This window comes from Hypanus sabinus, chromosome 21 (genome assembly GCF_030144855.1).
Source record: "Hypanus sabinus isolate sHypSab1 chromosome 21, sHypSab1.hap1, whole genome shotgun sequence".
NCBI classification, from domain to species: Eukaryota; Metazoa; Chordata; class Chondrichthyes; order Myliobatiformes; family Dasyatidae; genus Hypanus; species Hypanus sabinus.
Genome location: NC_082726.1, coordinates 41,228,035 through 41,250,294, shown reverse-complemented (window position 1 = coordinate 41,250,294; position 22,260 = coordinate 41,228,035). Strand labels below are relative to the sequence as shown.

General features: G+C 41.2%; 1 protein-coding gene across 1 annotated transcript in view; it reads right to left on the bottom strand.

The window, feature by feature from the left end:
- LOC132378988 (wings apart-like protein homolog) overlaps positions 1-22,260 on the bottom strand; it is a 183,902-nt gene that overhangs the window by 89,392 nt on the left and 72,250 nt on the right. The window contains exon 4 of the mRNA XM_059946406.1: positions 12,677-12,795. Within this exon, the coding sequence (XP_059802389.1) occupies positions 12,677-12,795 (119 nt within the window). The remainder of the gene's footprint in view (positions 1-12,676; positions 12,796-22,260) is intronic.

The following is a 22,260-nucleotide window of genomic DNA, read 5'->3' as shown; positions in this document are numbered from 1 at the left end:
AGTCCCACCTATCTGCACTCAGCCCATAACCCTCCACTCCTTTCCTGTCCATATACCTATCCAATTTTACCTTAAATGACACAACTGAACTGGCCTCTACTACTTCTACAGGAAGCTCATTCCACACAGCTATCACTCTCTGAGTAAAGAAATACCCCCTCGTGTTTCCCTTAAACTTCTGCCCCCTAACTCTCAAATCATGTCCTCTCGTTTGAATCTCCCCTACTCTCAATGGAAACAGCCTATTCACGTCAACTCTATCCATCCCTCTCAAAATTTTAAATACCTCGATCAAATCCCTCCTCAACCTTCTACGCTCCAATGAATAGAGACCTAACTTGTTCAACCTTTCTCTGTAACTTAAGTGCTGAAACCCAGGTAACATCCTAGTAAATCGTCTCTGCACTCTCTCTAATTTATTGATATCTTTCCTATAATTCGGTGACCAGAACTGTACACAATATTCCAAATTTGGCCTTACCAATGCCTTGTACAATTTTAACATTACATCCCAACTTCTGTACTCAATACTCTGATTTATAAAGGCCAGCGTTCCAAAAGCCTTTTTCACCACCCTATCTACATGAGACTCCACCTTCAGGGAACTATGCACTGTTATTCCTAGATCTCTCTGTTCCACTGCATTCCTCAATGCCCTACCATTTACCCTGTATGTTCTATTTGGATTATTCCTGCCAAAATGTAGAACCTCACACTTCTCACAATTAAACTCCATCTGCCAACGTTCAGCCCATTCTTCTAACCGGCATAAATCTCCCTGCAAGCTTTGAAAACCCACCTCATTATCCACAACACCTCCTACCTTAGTATCATCGGCATACTTACTAATCCAATTTACCACCCCGTCATCCAGATCATTTATGTATATTACAAACAACATTGGGCCCAAAACAGATCCCTGAGGCACCCGCTAGTCACCGGCCTCCATCCCTATAAACAATTATCCACCACTACTCTCTGGCATCTCCCATCTAGCCACTGTTGAATCCATTTTATTACTCCAGTATTAATACCTAACGACTGAACCTTCTTAACTAACCTTCCATGTGGAACTTTGTCAAAGGCCTTGCTGAAGTCCATATAGATTACATCCACTGCCTTACCCTCGTCAACATTCCTTGTAACTTCTTCAAAAAATTCAATAAGGTTTATCAAACATGACCTTCCACGCACAAATCCATGCTGGCTACTCCTAATCAGATCCTGTCTACCCAGATAATTATAAATACTATCTCTAAGAATACTTTCCATTAATTTACCCAGCACTGATGTCAAACTGACAGGTCTATATTGCTAGGCTTACTTCTGGAACCCTTTTTAAACAATGGAACCACATGAGCAATATGCCAATCCTCCGGCACAATCCCTGTTTATAACGACATCTGAAAGATCTCCGTCAGAGCTCCTGCTGTCTCTACACAAACTTCCCTCAAGGTCCTGGGGAATATCCTGTCAGGACCTGGAGATTTATCCACTTTTAAATTTCTTAAAAGCACCAGTACTTCCACCTCTTTAATTGTCATAGGTTCTCTTTAATTTCTCTGGTCCAAGGAAAATACTGCCAATATCTAGATCTCATTAGTAAATGAAGTCTACTGTCATCCTGATAATTATTCTCAGTTACTTCTCCAAAAATTTGATGACTTTCCTAAGGTGCAATATTGAGAATTTAATAACAATTCAGCCAAGGCAACACCAGTTTTAGAACTGCATGCTTTGATGCTCCATTGCTTCATTCATGGAGGAAAACAGATCTTGCATTCTTGGCAGACTTCTTTAGCATAGTTATTAATTCTCAGGATCATTGTACTTTTTCCCAATTTTAGTATATTTTAGGTATTGCCTCACCATTTGTCTTTGTTCAGTTAATATGCAAGTAATAATCTGGCCACACTGATGAGATTCAACAAAATCTGGTAACGAAGAAATCAAATTGGTATCTGATAACACAGACCTCTATGTTAATACAGTAACAGAATAAATTGAAGGGTTTAATTGAAATTTGATGAACCACCAGAAGTGCAAAACTTACATTTTCCACAGAACTCTCACCAAAAGCCACAGAAGGTTTTATTTATTTATTTATTTATTTATTTATTATTGCGATACAGCACAGGATAGACTCTTCCAGTCCTTTAAAGTTGCATTACCCAGCAACACATGATTTAACCCTAGCCTACACATGGAACAATTTACAATGACAATAAACCTACTAACCGGTGTGCCTTTAGACTTCGGGAGAAAACCCATACATTCCATGGGGAGGACATACAGACTCCTTAAAGAAGACATTGGAACTGAACTCTGAACTTGGATGCCCTGAGATACAATAGCATCGTGCTAACATTTATTCAATTCTCTTTTAAACTTTCATTGTATTTTTCTGCTTTTTCAACCCAGGCATTCTTGAGCACAACTTGTGCATAAAAAAGTTACTTTACATTTTTTTAAATATATAAAACCGATCATTTTAAACCTACTGCCCATGGTTGCAGATCATCCCACTCAATGGAAAGAGTTTATCAAGGTACTTTTTGTTTTGAGTACCTCTCTTTTGAGGTGCAGAGGATATGGTACACAAGGATTCGGTAAAATATGTTTTACTTGGTGACCTCTTAATGAAAGTTATTTTGGATGATGACCGATGATCTATAATCATGACCACTTTATTAGGTACAGAAGTGGAATCTGGTGTGGTGTTCTGCTGCTGCAGCCCATCTACTCGACGTGTTGCGCATTCGGAGCTGCTCATCTGCACACCACTGTTGTAATGTATGGTTATCCGAGCTACTACTGTCTTCCTGTAAGCTCGAACCAGTGCAGCTATTCTCCTCTGACCCCTCTCATTAACAAGGTGTTTTTCCCCACAGAATTATCACTCACTGGATGTTTTTCCGCAACATTTTCTGTCAACTCGAGAATAAGGGTTCCCAGCCCTTTTTATGCTGTGGACCAATACCATTAAGCAAGGGGTCCATGGACGCCAGCTTGCGAACCCCTGCTCTAGGAATTGTGTGAAAATCCCAGGTGACCAGCAGTTTTGAGATATTCAACCCCATCAATACCCCATCTGACACCAATCATTCCACTGTCAAAGTCACTTAGATCGTATTTCTTCCCCATTCTGATGCTCGGTCTGAACAACTACATGTCTGCATGCTTTTATGCACTGAGTTGCTACCACATGATTGGCTAATTGGACAGTTGCATTAATGAACAAGCGGACAATTGTATCTTATAAAGTGGCCATTGTTTAACTGGGGGAATACTTCAGGAAACATTCAATGACTTTACATCACAAATGCATGCCTTCAAAATGCCTACAGGAATGGTGACAATTCCTAAACAGGAACTACAGGGAAAATAGCATTTCAGCAAGATGTGGTGTTCAGAGCAATTGTTCTTGCTATGTATATCAGAGGTAAAGACAGACATGTAGTTGTCCAGCCCCTTATCACATCCGACACTAGGTGACTTGACTCTGTTCGAAGTTCAGAAAATTGCAGGGTCATATTTTACTCCATGACTTTAAACAATTCATTTTGACAGTACCAAATTACAGACTCTATATTGCAGATGGCATACCAAAGATGGATGTTTTATTTTAGAAAGGTTGGTTTAGGTGGATATTTAAGATCTCACAAATTTGATGAAGTAAACAGACAGTTCTTCCTGTATCCTGACCACACCCCCTATATCAACAAGGCTAAAAATAATTTCACCAGCCATTTATTTCACTGCTGTATTTGTGATCTTGTGCTAGTGGAGTGAGCAACGCATTTGAGAAAGTTTGAATGCGTGAAGCAGTTGAATTTGAAGCTGAACTTGACATGCTTAGGTTCTGATGACCAGTAACCAGAACCCGATAATATATCACTAACATATGTCATTGAAATTTGTTGGTTTGCAGCAAGAATAAAATGCAAGACATACAAGTTACAAGTTTAAAAAATTCAAAAAGGCACATAATCTAAAAGGTAGAGGGGAAGAAGCTGCTCTTAAACATTGTCAGCCTTCAGGCTCCCGTACCACCACCTCAATGGTAGTTACATAAAGAGGATATGTCCTGGATGGTGAGGACCATTATTGATAGATACTGCTTTTCTGAAGCAATGCCTCTTTAAAATGCCCTCAACTGCAGGAAAGATTGACCCTGTGACGAGAATGTCTGAGTCTACAACCCTCTATAGCAGGGGTCCACAGACGTGTGGCTCAAAGGCCTCTTATGATCCTTTGCACTAGAGGCTCCGTACCAGGATGTGATACAACCGGTCAGAATGCTCGTCACAGTACATCTGTAGAATGTGTGCCTTTCTTATCGCATCAGTGTGTTAGAGTCAGGATAGATTTTCTGGAAAGATGATATCCAAGAACTTAAAAGCTGCTCACACTTTCCACTGCTGACTGCTCCATGAAAATCGAGGTGTGTTCTCCCAATGTCTCCTCCCTGAAGTCCACAGTCAATTCCTTGGTCTTGCTAACATTGAGTTCAAGGTTGATGTTATGATGCCATTCAACCAGCCAATCTATCTCACTCCTATATGCTGTCTCCTCATTGCCAACTTAGATTCTACTAGAAACAGGGTCATCAGCAAATTTATAGATACCGTTTGAGCTGCGCCTTGCCACCAATATGGGAGCACACATCACTAAGGTGCACCCGTGATGATTGGCAAGTTTGCAGACGACACAAAGGTTGGTGGTGTTCTGGATAGTGCAGAGATTGCACTATCAAAGATTGCAGAGAGACACTGATAGCATGCAGGAGTTGTCTGACAAGTGGCAGATGGAGTTCAACCCGGAGAAGTGTGAGGTGGTACACTTTGGAAGGACAAACTCTAAGGCAGAGTACAAAGTGAATGGCAGGATACTTGGTAGTGTGGAGGAGCAGAGGGATCTGGGGGTACATGTCCACAGATCCCTGAAAGTTGCCTCACAGGTAGATAGGGTTAAGTTTATGGAGTGTTAGCTTTCATAAGTCGAGAGATAGAGTTTAAGAATCGCAAGGTAATGATGCAGCTCTATAAAACTCTGGTTAGGCCACACTTGGAGTACTGTGTCCAGTTCTGGTCGCTTCACTATAGGAAGGATGTGGAAGCATTGGAAAGGGTACAGAGGAGGTTTACCAGGTTTAGAGAGTACATATTATGATTAGAGATTAAGGGAACTAGGGCTTTACTCTTTGGAGAGAAGGAGGATGAGAGGAGACATGATAGAGATATACAAGATATTAAGAGGAATAGATAGAGTGGACAGCTAGTGCCTCTCCCCCAGGGCACCACTGCTCAATACAAGAGGACATGACTTTTATGTAAGGGTTGGGAAGTTCAAGGGGGGATATTAGAGGAAGGTTTTTTTACTCAGAGAGTGGTTGGTGTGTGGAATGCACTGCCTGAGTCTGTGGTGGAGGCAGATACACTAGTGAAATTTAACAAACTACCAGACAGGTATATGGAAGAATTTAAGGTAGGGGGATATATGGGAGGCAGGGTTTCAGGGTTGGTACAACATTGTGGGCCGAAGGGCCTGTACTGTGCTGTACTGTTCTACGTTCTATGTAACGTTATTACTGATCTGCAGTCTCCAGCTAACTCGGGGATCCAGTTGCAGAGGGAGGCACAAAGGCCCAGGTTTTGAAGTTGATGATTTATGAGTGGATGACGGTTGTAATCAATTAATGGTAGCCTGACATGTTTTACCACTATCTTTGTGCTCCAATGCCAAGTGGAGAGCTGGTGAGATTATATCCACTATAGACTTGATGTGGCAGCAGGTCCAGTTCCTTGTTCAGGCTGGAGTTAGTACTGGTCATTACCAACCTCCCAAAGTAGTTCATCACAGCAAATGTCAGAGCAACTGGGTGACAGTTATTGCTGTAGCTCACCTTGTTCTTCTGCTATGACCAACTCCTTTTTGAACTGGCCCCAACTCATTTTCCATGCAGTTCTCTATAGCTCTCAATTCTTCGGTGCTCCACCTGAAGTGCCTCTAATGAGCCACATCTGCACAGCAGAGAGTATTGCAGAGGGTCACCATTCCTCTGTAAAGAAAAAAATTCTACATATCTCTTATAATGACCTGTCCCTTATTTTGTAACCAAGTAAAATCTGACTGATTATTATTCCATGGCAAACTACTGCAGGGTGGACACTGTGCCTCAGGAACTGGACCTCCGTCGAGCCACCTTACTCATGTTTTTCCCATTACAAGATGCAAGTGCAACACCATTAGCTGTGACAGTCAAAAGTGCCAGGGGAGGGGAGATGTTCTGGTAATTGACAGGAAAATGCAGCTGGTTTTGCCCTGTCATAGGCTTAAAGCTCCAGCAATGACATGTCCATTTGTCACACTGTCAGGGCCAGCTAGCGGGATGAAGATACTAACTCCAACCAAACCTTATTACAAACTGACAGACATTTTCTGACAGGTTTCTCTTAAAGCAGACCATAGAGACTTAATTATATCCATTGTGGTGATGTGAACCATTAACTTTACACATGCATGTAGCACTAGAACAGTCTTTATTTACATACAGATCATTTCAATGTAAAATTCTCCTTTCAACATGGAAATGGGAAATAATTAGCCTGACATTAAAATATGACAGCCATGTCCACAGCTCAAAAATCTTGCAAGCTTTGCAATTACATCTTTATTACAGTCCTAACATTGCTTTGAAACAGTATTAAAATTTTATTCCAACTTCTATCTTAAACTCAAAAGGCAAGAATGGTATGGAAATTAACCAATTAACTTCCATATTACACTGAAAAATAACTTCTGCAAATAGCTTGAAATATTTAATGCACTTACTAATATACAAAGCTACGAATAATTGTTTCAACAATGAGCATTGTGACAGTAGACTGGAGATTGGAAAATGAACAAGTGTTAAAATGGAAATTCTGCAATTGAATTTATTTGAACTCTTGCCAAGTTCATGTTAGGTTTGGATCTTAATGTATAATCATCTGAGCAAACTATGATGCAGGGCTTTGGGAGGAAAATAGATGGCTAACAGTGATTTTGTTTGATCAAGAACCAAATGGTCTCTTATACTGGTATATATTTAAGTCTCTTATGTTCCAGAGTCACAACCCCTGCATTTACCTGGATTTCTGCAGAAATGCTAGTCAGTCACACATATATCCAGAACATCTGAGCAAGAATAGAAATGTTTGCAACTCCTGCCAATTTTCTTAAACTTTGAAGACTACAGTAACTATTTGCATACAAAGATGCCTCCAAGTGTTATTAACAAAAAGATGCATGCACAGCTGAAAGATATCCTATGATAATAAATATTTTGGTTGGAAATGGGACAGTTTTTGCTAAACCACATGCATCAAAAAAGACAATTGCCGAAGTTATTCAAAGTACATTTATTATCAAAGTATGTATACTACATACAACCTTGAGATTAGTCTTCTTACAGGCAGCCTCAAAACAAACCGAGAAGCCATGAATGAACCAAACATACACAATCTGCTGAGTGCTAGATCAGTGGCATTCAGGATTGGCAATCCAGAAAAATACAGAAGATCCTGGTAAGATCTCCAGAAAGCCATCTCACAAATGAAATGGCAATTCGGACTAAACTGAAAACCTAGAAGGGTGCTCAACAGCTAAGGCAGGGCATGAGTTACCATTTTACATCCATCAAACTCCTGAACCAGCATGGATAACTTTACTCACCTCAATAGCAAACTGACTCCACAACTTATAAACCCACTTATGGACTCTACAACGCAGAATTATTTATTGACTTTTTTTATTATTTGCATTGTGTTTTATTTTTTGTCTTTTGCACATTGGCCATTTATTCTTCATAAATTCTATAATATGAAATTCTATAATTTCATAAATTCTATTTCCTATAAATGATGGCAAGAAAATGAATCTCAAGGTAGTACATGGCAGCACACAAGGACTTGATAATACAGTTACTTTGAATTTCGAACATAAATTTTTCTTACCCTCACTGGTACCTATCATGATATTGGCTCCTATTTTCCTTCCCAAAAAAACTGTTGCGGAAGACAAGTTCAAAACCTTGAAGCTCAGTGTGACTGACAAAAATTTTCCAAATGCTGCATTTACTACAGTTTTCTTAGTATAACATATAGATATGTTTCTTAAATTCACTGATTCATCTTTCTCCAAGCCTACACTCATCAGCCAGCCTATTCTTCATCTCCTCACAGCAGCTGTGAGCAGCTAAAGGTTAAGACTTAACCATTTTCCTCCAGATTTCTTCTTCCTTACCATACCCAGCCAGCACTTCCAAACACCATTGCTCTGACTCTTCACATCTACAGCACAGGTCTGTTGCTAATGAGGAACGTCAGCAGGGTCTTGAGAAACTTTAGTTTAAGATACTGACACGTACCCCTATAGACATCCGTCACATATTTCATAACATTTAATTGCTGGATTAAAGATTAAGATTAGCTTTATTTGCCACACATAAAATGAAATACAGTGAAACTTGTTTGAGTTAACGATCAACAGTTGAGGATGTACTGGAGGCAGACCGCAAATATCACCACACTTCCAGTGCTAACATAGCACACGCAAAACTTACTAACCCGAACCCGTTTATCTTTGGAATTTAGAGCCAAACCACAGCACCTGAAGGAAACCAACACCGTCACGGCGAGAATGTATAAACTTCTTACATATAGCAGTGGAACTGAACCTGGCCACTGGTGCTGTAAAACATTACGCTAACCATGACCACGCCACCCGGTACAGCACAGAGCTGAGAAAAGTGCCTGGTATATGTGGCACAGAGGGCAACACACAATGGCAGCAGGACAATGAGATTACTAGAGTAGAAAAGATATCAGAATAGTTCTCTTCTGGAATTCTATTTGCCTGCAGCTCGGGGGAGATTCAACATTTGGCACTGCAGTGTTCCATTAACTATAGCCACTTATATAAAAGCATAAAACAACTGTGCAGGGCACTCAATCCTTAATGAATTTCAAAAATGTTCCCGCATCCCAAACAGCAATTAATATTATAACTCTCTAGAGCCATTTACTAATGGACTTTATGCACTTATCAATGAAGAGCCTCTTGGCAGAGCAGAAAACTCAGCCTTGACAGGATGCTTCCAGTGCCTAAATGCAGCTTGTGATTAATCTTGCGTTCTCACTTGGAACTAGCAGTTACAAAGTTTGTTCAAATGTGCTCCATAATAATATCTCTTTATGAAATAAGATGTGGGACAATAGTATACAAGGTCTAACCTTGTTCAATCTGACAGCTATATGTGACTCAAGGCATGCAAGATAAACTGAGGAGGGCTACAGGTCCTGTCATGAAAGGCAGTGGTGAACAAGTCTTTTTTTTATTATTTGGACACTTTTGTCTGGACATGAACAGATATCTTACTCAACCACAACATCAGTAATTATTCCCTTACCATAAAGATTCAGCTTTCACACTTACTCATCTTTCCAATGCTAAAAACCTGATAAATCCACAGCATAGATAGGCCTCCGTTGAAGGCACTTCGCCAGGGGAGGTTTAACAAAAGTTTCACTGCATCCAAACAAACACCAAATGAATACATGGGGCTCTGATCTTGCCTTGAGAATTAAGGCTAATCCTCTGACAGCAGCAAGTAGATTTGCTTACATAGCAACACAAGGTTTCTTGGCAGGACCGCAGAGGCCTCCATTCAGGCAGCGCAGAGCTGAATCTGTCGCAGTCAGAAGAAATCTGAAATCAACACCAAGATTTAACAGACTCCAAAGCAACAGCTGTTTATTCCCTGTCACTCCATCTAGATGCCAATTTCAGAAAGGTCACCAACAGTGGACTCGAGACACCGATCCCTTAATCTTTGCTGCTCCTTCATGTTCCAGTACAGATCCCATTGTGCAGCAGCACCAGAGCCATGGGGGGGGAGAGGAGAAGGCACCAGCTCCACCAGCTGGGGATTGATGAGAAAAGTGTTTAAGGGTTTCAAACAGCCACAGGAAATTGCAACTGTTTCCATCAATCCAAGTTTTTATCACTTATTCAAGTTGCTGACTCAGGACAGGGATATGGTCACTATTTGACTGGTCTGAGTTAGTATGTGAGAGAAAAGAGTTTGTGGCATGGATGTTAGCAAAACCTCACAGGCACACTGAAATTGCACTGGGGGTTGTGAATCTTACTGGCTTATCTTTCTACATGCTCCCATGTTGTTCAAGTGATTCCTGTACGAAAACTAATATGACCTGTAACTGATTGATTGGAAGGCTGGACATGGAACAGACATGTGATATTGTAAGACTACCTACCTCAGAAGCTCGTGTGCAGAGCTGTTTAACAGGCTCTCCTACTTACCAAGAGGCAGAAGACTCCTTGCTGTGAAGTGCCATTACATGAACTTTAGAACTGGAGAGGACTGATACTAAATAGTAAGTCATCATGTTACTTTTAAATGTTGAGATAAGTTGACGAATTCCCTATGTACGCTTAGCGGCCACTTTACTAGGTACAGGACTGGAACCTGTAGTGGTCCTCTACTGCTATAACCCATCCACTTCAAGGGCAAACTTGCTGTGAATTCAGAGATGCTCTTCTGCACACCACTGTTGTATCGCATGGTTACTTGAGTTGCTATTGCCTTCCTATCAGCTTGAACCAGTCTGGCCTTTCTCCTCCAACCCATCATTAACAAGGTGTTTATGCTCACAGAAATGCCGACTCACTGGATTTTTTCCACTATGTTCTCTGCAAACTCGCAGAGACTTCTGTGTGAAAATCCCAGATCAGAATTACCTGAAATACTCATACTAGTCATTTGACAATAACAATCATTCCATGGTCAAAGTCACTTAGATCACATCTCTTTCCCATTCTGATGTTTGGTCCGAACAACTGGACGACTTGACCATTCCTGCATACTTTTATGCACTGACTTGCTGCCATGTGACTGGCTGGTGAGATATCTGCTTTAACAAGGTATACCCAATAAAGTGGCCAATAAGCATTTAAAATGGCCACATGGAAATCAAAGTAGGAAACTTCATCCTGTTCAAGAAAGGAGGAATTTAGAAAATGAGGAACTGTCAAATAGTCTGACAAGTGAAAGCACAGTAATCTATTATTAGTAACCTTATTATGACTACAGGGCACACAAGACTGGTAAACAATTATGAAAGGAAAACTGATTAGTGTATATTTCTACAATACAACAAATTATTTGGCATACTTTGAGAATAAATTTACTGTGAACTTTGAGGTTTTGTTAAGAGTGCAATAGACAGAAAATAACAGAAGCTAGACGTATTGTATTTGTAGTTTGAAAAAACTGGTGAACAAAATTAGCTCCTGAAATTATAAAAATAGGTCAGCATAGAACTCAAGAGGCAGAAATGGATAATTTCAAGTTTGCATGCTACAACCAATGGGTCACCACAAGGATTAATGGTTGAGTCATGACCATTTTATCAATAAAATTAATTATGAATGTCAGGTGGCTTGAGGGTTAATTGGCAAACTGTGGAATTTATCTATTTGTTTAAAAGAACAAGCCTAATAAGATGGTAGGCCGTGAGCAGAGCAGGATATAAAGAAGCTACAAAGTCGGCAAGATGGAGTGAAATGTAGTTCATCCATGTATGAAAGACAAATAGAAAAAGCAAAGTTAATACTTAATGGTGAAAGGTAAAGAAATGCTGATGCCAGAGGGATATTCAGAACTATAGTGTACTCTTCATAGAGACACAGTTCGCCAACCAGACACAGCATTCCAGCCAGAGGGTTTCACCCGCCACTGCACTGACTGGATAGGGACATCAAGTACATGCAGAGGCAGTGCTGTCTGCTTCACGAGCACCATATCATGGCGGGTCTGTCTTTGTCCTGCTTCCCCGGGCTGGATTATCAGGCAGTCAAGAGTCGTCCCTTCTATTTGCCAAAGGAGTACTCCCGTTATTCAGATATTGGTGTACATTCTACATGTGGCAAACATCAAGCTGACACTGGAGGAACTGAGCACCATGATCAAGTCACAAGACAGTGTACCCTGATGCCCTGTAAGGGATTTCAACCTAGCCAACTTGAAGACTAACGAACTATCATCATGTCACCTGTGGTACCAGGGGAGCCAACGTACTTGATTGCTGTTACTTGATCAAGAATGTTTACCGCACCATTCTGTGCCAGCACTTTGGCAAGTCCAATGCATGCTACTCCCAGCATATAGGCAGAGACTGAAGATGTGCAGCACCAGTGGTGAGACCGTGAAGATATAGTCTATGAAGGCAAAAGATTCATCTTCAAACCTCAATGAGGAGACACTATTTCTTTTATTATGTTTCTGATACCTGTCATTATTTGAAATGCTCTAAAATGACTCAGCTTGACAGTAGATTCAAGGCTGATAATAAGTTCTTGAACTTTAGAGGAAATCATTACCAATTTGGGAAGGGCATGTAGTCAGGCTGGAAATGGTACTGTCTTATTCAAGCATACACCTTGCTCAGAGGGCAGAATGGTCTCACCACACTACCTGCATGCTCAAGATTGGCAACAGAGGCTGAAACATGTGTTTCTTAAACCATTGCACATATTTGCTCAGCCAAGCAGAACACCAAGCACAGCACAAACGAAACACCTACTGAGCATTGCAGCAGCCTGCAATACTTACCCGCTTAGGTCCATGGAAGATTTTCCTGGTATTTTCCTTGGCTTTTTCCTGTCTGTTAATTTGTTTCCTACCAACATCATGGAAATTGGGATTTGACTCATCACTGAACTCCAGAGGATCTGAAAGAGTACAGATTACCACAATCAATGTGAAACAGAAAGGCTACTTATAAAACTCTTATCATCCGAGTGGTATAATATGGTAATTTTATGGGTCAGCACTGCAAAACGCTGGCCATATTCCAATACATGTAGTTTATGATCAGTAGACTTTCATAGCTACAGTTTTTTTTTGATTCAAAGGGTAATTCAAACTAAATTCTACTTCAATAAAGTATTAAGATTGTAGTAAGAGGAGCATTACCTAGATATTTTACAGGAAATTTAACTGGGATTCATTTAGATTTTTTTGATTACAATGCAAATGGCAAACTGGTGTCGGTGATTTGCAGAGATTCACTGCAGTCTGATTAATAAAATCCCTTATTTCTACCTGATGATCCAGGGCACATTCCAAAGAATTATATAAAGAGCAGGAGAGAGATCTCTGCTGGCTGACCGATATGAGCCCCATAAATCAATACACAGAAATTATTTGCCTGGCCATGACTGCAGTGCAATTTGAGTGTCCTTCTGTGCAAATAGGCCCCCGGAGTTGTATGACTTCAGTTAAAATAAAATGTATTTTTAAATAAGGAGCCATAGCATTTACTCCAATGTCAAAAATCGTAATATCCAATGACATCCTAAGAGTCAATCAGAAACATACTACATGATAAGCTATCAAGTCTGGTTGGATGCCTAGCCACTAGGACTAAAGTTTTCATCATTAGAATCAAAGTGACTTCCCTTTCATTCACAGTATAAAGCCTATGAGCTGCCAGAAGTATGTCATTCTAGAAAGAGCACCATCATTCTCTTCTTCAGTGGGACACATGTAGATCTAGCAGTGCACTGTTCAGAAGCTTTCTGCAACTGTTCTAGTGCAGGTGGCTATAGATCTCACTGCAGTTCTGCTTCGATGGACAATGATTGAGATTTATACAGGGTTGCAAAGAGTGTTTATGAGTCCTCAACATCAAATCAAGCCACAGTAGATTACACTGAATGTGGCAAGTCAAAGTGCTCTGAACTCCATGAATTTTCTAATTACTGATGTTTGGAATCAGGCATCAGCATCGACCAGGGTGTCATCAAGGACTGAATGAAGGTTACTAGATATGTACCTAAAGAGCCAAAACCTGGAGATCTACTGGACATATGGTTGAAAGTAAAACTCAACTTGTTAATTCCTTACAATTGACACAAAACAAATGAATAGCTTCCTTCCGTCAAGTGTTCTAATTTGTTGTGTGGATAATACAAAAAGCAGGCAATTATTTTGGATAATCTAATTTAAAACAGAATACTTATGGATGAGAAAAGCAAATCTGGCCAAATCTTGCTCCAACACCCTATGAACCAACCACCATGATCACTTTCTGTTATCAACTCTTCTGTTTTCAACTTACTACATCCAATGACTGCTGCTATTAAGGTTTAACACTTGTTTGAAATTATCTCTTTCCGCCCGTCAAGGGTGAAAAGGCAAACTTCTCCATCTCACCTCAACTTAAAGTTACAAAATCAGGAAGTGAGTTTAGCACATTGTAGATAGTCTTACAATACTTCTGAGAATGTTGCAATGATTCAAAAGACAAAGTTTTCTCTTTCGCTATTTATCAAGTGCTTATACTTATTTTCCATTGAATTAAAAATGATGGGGTTCTCCTATATAATCAGAAATTTTCTTCTGCACATTTCAAGTGGGTATGGTAATATTATTTGCAAAAGAAAATTATTCCAATTTTTATGAGAATCTCAGTTCAATGTTGGAAAAATTCATCAGATTGTACTAAAAATGAAGTCTTACATATTTGTGGCACCTTTCACAAGCTCAAAACATCTGAAGTCAAAATCCTTGCAAAGCATCCTCTGTCATAAGGAATGCAACACCCAGTTTAAGCATAGCAAATTCTAACAACGGGATAAAAAGCATGTTTTTATGGGTATTAATGGGTAAGTGTCGACCAGAACAACAGAGAAAATAACCTGTTCTAAAGTGGGGCTCAAAGTAGGTTAAAAAAATGTTCTATGTTTTTATATGGCCTAGAGCTGATATCACTGGCACTTAGTTCAGCTCACTGTCCAAAGAACTTCATGCCATTGCATACAATCACTAAAAATGCCACCACCAGCTAGAAAGCACAGCAGAAGGAAATCCTAATGGTATAACTTCTGATTGAAACACTCACTCTCTGGAGACTAAGAAAACGTATAAATAATTTGCATTGTAGTGGTGTGCTACACGCAGCGCTGCAATAACGACACGAAGTCGGTGAGCTGCAGTTACAAAAGAGGTTTATTCAAACTTCGCGGCCTTGCTTTAAAGCCTTCCTGATCCCGCCCTCCCCGGGAGGGAATGCTGTAGGGGGCGCGTATTCACAGTCCCATCCTGCACGCGGGCTTTTCCCCTCGCTGGTGAAGCAGGCTTGGCACCCTCTTTGGGACCTGCCTCATGCCGCTTTGTGAGCCGGTTTGAGTGCACTGGGAAGTGGGTCACCACATAACCCCCCCCCCCCAGAACCAGCAATACACCCCCCCAATGTCCACAGTCTGGGTCGGACTCTGTTTGGGAGGTCTGCCTCTGCATTGCGGTGCCTGAATCTCGACTGGCTGCGCCAAGTCCACATGGGCCGGTTTGAGTCGGTCCACCGTGAAAACCACCTCTTTCCCCCCAATGTCCAGCACGAATGTTTCTGAACACCGTAAACGGCCCCTCGTAGGGCCGCTGTAGCAGTGCCTGATGTCCGTCCCGTCGTACAAAAACGAACTTACAGTTTTGCAGGGCGGGCTAAAGCAGTGGGCTTCTGCGCCCCACCGCTGGTGGTAGAAGCATCATTGTTCGTTGGTCTCCTCACCCCTGCCTCTGGGGTTAGCGGGCCCCGCGACCGGGCCTGGCCTGGTTTGCTACTGGGAGCGTGGCCTGGTAATTTGTGCGATGGATGCCCCACTCTCCTTCTTGGCTTTCCACAGCACGTCCACCCAGGCCACCACCTTCTGGGGGTCACTGAAATCCGCGTCGGACAGCAGCAGGCGTATGTCCTCGGGCAGCTGCTCCAGGAATGCATGCTCAAACATGAGGCAGGGCTTGTGACCTCCGGCCAGGGACAGCATCTCGTTCATCAAAGCAGACGGTGGTCTGTTCCACAAACCATCCAGGTGCAGTAAGCAGGCAGCTCGCTCGTGCTGTGAGAGTCCGAAAGTCCTTATGAGCAAGGCTTTGAAATCTGTGTACTTGCCGTCTGCTGGGGGCGATTGTATGAACTCCTCAACCTGGGCGGCCATCTCCTGGTCGAGGGAGCTCACCACGTAGTAGTAACGTGTGGCATCCAAGGTTATCTGCTGAATGTGGAATTGGGCTTCTGCTTGCTGGAACCATAGGTGAGGTCGCAGCATCCAGAAGCTTGGCAGTTTTAATGAAACTGCATGAACAGATGCAGCATCATTCATCTCCGGTCCAAATATCGTTTGGGCCGTCAGGGTCACCAATTGTAGCTGTGTGCTACACGCAGCTCTGCAATAACGACATGGAGTCGGTGAGCTGCAGTTGCAAAAGAGGTTTATTCAAACTTCACGGCCTCGCTTTAAAGCCTTCCTGATCCCGCCCTCCCCGGGCGGGAATGCTGTAGGGGGCGCATATTCACAGTCCCGTCCCGTGCGTGGGCTTTTCCCCTTGCTGGTGAAGCAGGCTTGGCACCCTTTTTGGGACTGGCCTCAATGCCGGCACGTGCCGCTTTGTGAGCCGGTTCAAGTGTGCTGGGAAGTGGGTCACCACAGCATCACATTTTTAAGTCTTCTAGCTTTAAATAGACATTTTTGGTGGCTTTGGAAATACTAGTATTAGTCACCGAAAGTAATTTGGTCCAATTGTGGATTTCTATTCTTGCTTAAGACAAACCATTAATACAGTAAGCAAAAAAAAAGTTGCACAGTTAAAGACAGTAACACATTGCAAGGATGACCAATAATATCAGGTTAACATTACCTTTATTCCTGCACTCCTGGTGGACGTGTTATTCCTCAAAGCCAACTATGATTTTTTTGAACTAACATTTCTGTATATTTGTTTTGAATAGGAAAGAATCGAAGTAACTTACAGCAGCTCCTAGCAGCTATATATGAGCAATAAACATGGCTATGCCAGCAATGGCCAGATTATGAGATAAACATTCAATTATGTACCAGTACAGGAAAAAAGTGAACGTACGTGCAATGAGAATGTATGCACACTTAATGGGGCAGGTTTCCCTTTTGATAGGAATCACAATCACTGCATGGTACAAGCTCAACAAATCTTCTTTACACATTGTCCTGTTAATATGCTAGAATCGTGCAAGATGACCCATGTTTTTTTTAAATATATTGTAGCAAAACCATTGACTAATTAAATGAGCACTTTCCACTTGATTAATTCATTTTCTGAACAGAGCAGCCTAATATCTAATTAAAGGTCAACAGCGTAAGGAAACAGATCATAAATGAATACTTTTACTCAGACCAATACACAATGAAACCTTTGGCCGGAGTTCACAGGTCCATGCTAACATGGTGCCAGCCAGCTAGTCCTATTGTGCTGTGTTCAGGGCATCACTTTAGTGTAACCCTTTATAGTGCAGCTATAAGATCAGGGTTCAATTCCTTCTGCTGCCTGTAAAGAGCTTGTGCTTTCTCCCCATGACTGTGTAGGTCTCCTCTGGGTGCTCGGGCTTCCTCCCGCATTCCAAAGAAATACAAGGGAGCGTTAATAAGTTGTGGGCATGTTATGTTGGAGCTGGAAGCATGACCACACTTGTGCGCTGGCCCCAGCACATCTTGGACTGTGCTGGACATTGACACAAAGCCAACAGATTTCACTGTGTGATTCCATTCACATGACTGAAGCCAATCTACTATATCTGCCTGAACAATCTTCACTGGCAGCTTATTCCATCTACTCCCTACCCTCAAGGTCTCTTTCATGTCTCACCATGCGTCTATGCCCTATAGTTTTTGGGCTTATTTACCCTTGCAAATAGAATGAGTTACCATCTTATCTATACCTCTTAACTTTAAACATTTCTATAAAATCACCTCCAAATTTCCTATGTTCCAAGGAATAAAGACCTAGCCTGGCCAACCTTTCCCTATAACTGAGGTCCTCTTTATTTTCCTAAGTTCTTTCCAGTTTAATCATGTCTCTCTTATAAGACTTCTTGTCGGTATTAGCTATGGAGAAGCTCATGGAAAGTCAGGAATTCATTTAAGAAAATGAGATGTACTGAAACATATCCACAAAGATACACGAGAAATTCTGCAGATGTTGGAAATCCAAAGCAACACACACAAGATGCTGGAGGAACTCAGCATGTCATTAAGCATCTATGGATATGAACCAAAGTCGATGTTTTAGGCTGTTTTAGTCATGGTTTTAGTCGATATTTTCCAGACCCTTCTTCGGGACTGGAAAGGAAGAAGCTGCCAGAATTAGAAAGTTGGGGAGGGGTGGGGAAGAAGATTAGTTAGAAGGTGAATGGTTGCAAGGATAAGTGCCAATAGTGAGATTAGTGGGGAAGGACAAATGGACAAGGGAATCATGGAGGTAGCAATCCCTGCAGAGAGTGGTGGGGGGGGGGGGGGGGGGAATAAATATGTTTGATGTTAAGATCCACTTGGAGATGGCGGAAGTTGTGAAGAGTGATATGTTGGACGTGGAGGCTCATGGGGGTGATAGGCAAGAACAAAAGGAACTACCACTGTTTAAGGAGGCGCGAAGATGGCGTGAGCTCGGATGGAGCAAGCCCAAAACAAAGCTGATGGTGCTGACATTCTAGAGTCACATATGGACAGTCTCCAGATCAAATCTACTCCATGATGTTATGGGAAGCAAGACAAAACATTTCTAGGGCTCTGCGGAGAATTTTGCATTTTCTCATAGCCATTAATGTACCTGAAGACTGAACATTGACAAGTACTGTGCTTTTACTTAAGAGTTGCAAGGACAAACCAGGGAACTACAGACTGGTTAGCTTGAAATCAGTGCTGTTTAAGTTACCAGAGGGGATTTAGAGATAGAACCATCTGCATTTGAACGCGCAAGGACTGATTAGGGGACCTCAGCATGGTTTTATGTTGGGAGTAGTATCCCACAAATTTGAATGTTTGTTTGAAGAAACAAATGACAGGAGACAGAATCAGGTTTATTAGGATTGACGGCAGGGCAGCTGGCATTTACAACAACTTTAGTGAAGCTACTGACATGGTCCAACATGGTAGGCTGGTCCAGAAGGTGAGATCACATGGGCTCCAGGGTGAGCAGCCACTCTGATGCAAGATTGGCTTGGAAGAAGTCAGAAAACTGTCTGGTATGGAGGGGCCACTGCACAAGATCAGAAAAGGCTACCAAACTCAGCCATTTCATCATGGACACTAGCCACCTCAGCAATGAAGGCAAAAGGTGATGCCTCAAAAAAACACAAGGGCTACATCATCATTATGGACCCCCATCACCCAGGACATGCCTCCTTCTCATTGCTACCATCAAGACAGTGCCACAGGAGTCTGAAGACACACTATCAATGTTCTAGGAACAGCTTCTTTCCCTCAGAAATCAGATTTCTGAATGAACAGTGAACCCATGTACACAACCCCACTATTTTTTTCTACTCTTCTTGGACTACATAATTTAATTTTAATATATTTTCTTATTGTAAATTAATAGATTTTATTAATTATGTACTACATTGTTCTATTGCCACAAAACACACTTCACTACATATGGCAGTGATATTAAACCTGATCCTGATTCAGATGGTAGTGGAGGGTGACCTTATAGAAATTTATACAATGAGGGGCATAGGTAAGATGTAGTCAGTCTTTTCCCCCAGGGTGGAGGAATCTAAATCTGGAGCAAATCAGTTTAAGGAGAGGGGGAAAGATATAAAGAGAGCTCGAGGGACAAGTTAGAGGACAGTAGGTATATAAAATGAACTGCTAGGGAAAGTGATACAGGTAGGTACAGTTATACAGTTTAAAAGATATTTGGACAGGTTCATGAATGAGAAAAGTTTAGATGAACACTGGAAGAATGCAAGTAGGTGCGACTAGTCCAGGAAGCCTCTTTGGATGAATGAGATGGGCTGAAGGGCCCTGCTCCCCTGTTGTATAACTCTGACTCCATAACCTGAAGTTCTACACTGAGAAGTTTTAAGTGACAAGCCATGAAAGATGTGCCTTGCGGATAAGCAAGTATAAAGTACCACGGCATCTTCTTGAAAAATACTATAAGCCCTACCTTGAATCAGTTCACTGAAGTCAATCAGGGTTAACTGTAAATGGAATCAATTTTTTTTAAACCACTTGTGTTCTTTATGCCGAGCACCCATGTCTACTGAACTTAAAAATGCCAAGTCATAACTGATATGATTTGCTGAAAATTAAACTCAAAAGATCCTGCTAGCTCACATCAGAGCCTTGCAGTAACCTTGTTTATTTAATTTACAGTTCTACATCATAGGCCTGTTTAGCCTATGCTGGTTCCGAATCTCAAGTCCATTCCCCATATCCATTTTTTCTGTTCTTTCAGAAATGCCTAATACCCTCCCATGCAACTTTTTGCTACCCACCTACATTAGGTATAACCTACAGTCGCCAATCAGTACTGAAATATGACTTGGTACAGAAAAGGAAATTGGAGCAGCTGGGGGAAATCTGCAGGCACAGGGAGGATGCACAAACTCCACAGATGGAACCCATGATCACTGGAGCTATGATGCATCAGCTTTACTCACAACTTATACCACGCACAACTTGTCCTGTTGATTTCTTACACTCCAATGGCACATGATCTCAGCTGCAGTTGAGTGTCAGTCTCAGAGTGCAATTAACAGGCCGATTTCAAAAACCCCTTTAATCATATATCAAACAAAACTTGGCAAGTGGGGAAAACACTATTCAATAGTTTTTTAAAACCTCTTAATTTTTTTCCAAAATTAGCTTACTTTGCCCCCTCAATCTTTACACTAAAATGTCATTGGGAGATCATCTATTTTCTATCAGGAGGATCTGAGCTGAGATTCAGAATCATGGCAATACAGGGTTTCACAACACCAAACTCCCCATGGGGTCCAGTAGCTAAACGTACTGACATGTTCAGCAGTCGTACTTTGTTAATCAGAGCATCACTCGTCTTGCTCATTGACAGTACAATGAGCATGAGCAATTTGATGAGATGTCCACAAATGCAAATTAAGGCCTCATTGACACTGCAATTTGTGTATGCTTTCACAACAGTGAATGAATTATGATTATACATCCATTTACTGAGCAAATTTTATTCAATAACATGTTTTACACTGCAGCTTTATTAAAATTAATCCTGTAAATCCTGTCCTTTTAAATGAAATAAATTGGAGTGTTTAAAAGATTCTATGGGCACATTAAAAGAGAGAATTTACCCAGTTTGGCCATTTAATGCATTAAATGTTCTGAGTGATTTTTTTGAACAATGCTCCAAATGTTTGGAAACGGTTGGATTTTGTCAATCTGAACTCTTCTCTGTACCAAATATGCTTGCACAGCTTGAAAGCCTACATTACCTTTGGCCAAAGGTGGAATTTACAGTTACTCAGAATAACTGGAAAATGAACAACAGGGAGACGTAACAGACATAAACCAGCCAAATTTATATGATTAACATGCTTAGTCTGAGAGATTGTGCATTTTAGCAAAAGGGAGAGGTATAAACTTATTTGGACTGTTTTGCTTGCTCCAACCTCAATCCTCCTCCAACATGTTCCTTCCCACTTCTCCCTTGCTTATCCCATCACTCACACTTCCCCATCCCTCATTACCACTCTTCTCCCTTCATGTGATCAGCACTTGGAAGTAAAAGGGCAAGCAAACATAACTGCTTTTCTCTCTGGGTCACTAGTAGAATTTTTAAAACAATCTATTGTTTAAGGATTCATAAATACATCCAAGGAATAATGGTGGATAAGGGAAAGTGGAGATGCCAAACAGCAGAATTGGAGAATACTGGGAGCGAATGTGATATGGGATCAAATTGAAGCTTTAGGTAGTGAGCAAGCCAGATGTGGGAGTTAAACATAATCTTTAGAGCTCATCAAGATAAAATTTTCTCCTAAGAACCAAAAACACTGGTACAGTCTAACTCAATCCGCTTTATAGCTGCTCAGAAATCCTAGTGGTATGGCTACTGGCTCACTTGAACCACGACTCATGTACTTTTGCTTGGCTCACTGGAAAATTTCTAATTATGCATAACTAATCAAAAAAAATTGAAAGTATATTGTGATAATCATGAAAATCACATTGAAACTGTAACTCAAAATCTGCTCTACCAAAATCTCAAGCATACCCAATTATCATAGAACAACCTATATTATCATACCCATATTATCATTTAGAATGGAGTTCAGGAAAAACTTTTTCACCCAGAGAGTTGTGGATCTATGGAATACTCTGCCTCAGAAGGCAGTGGAGACC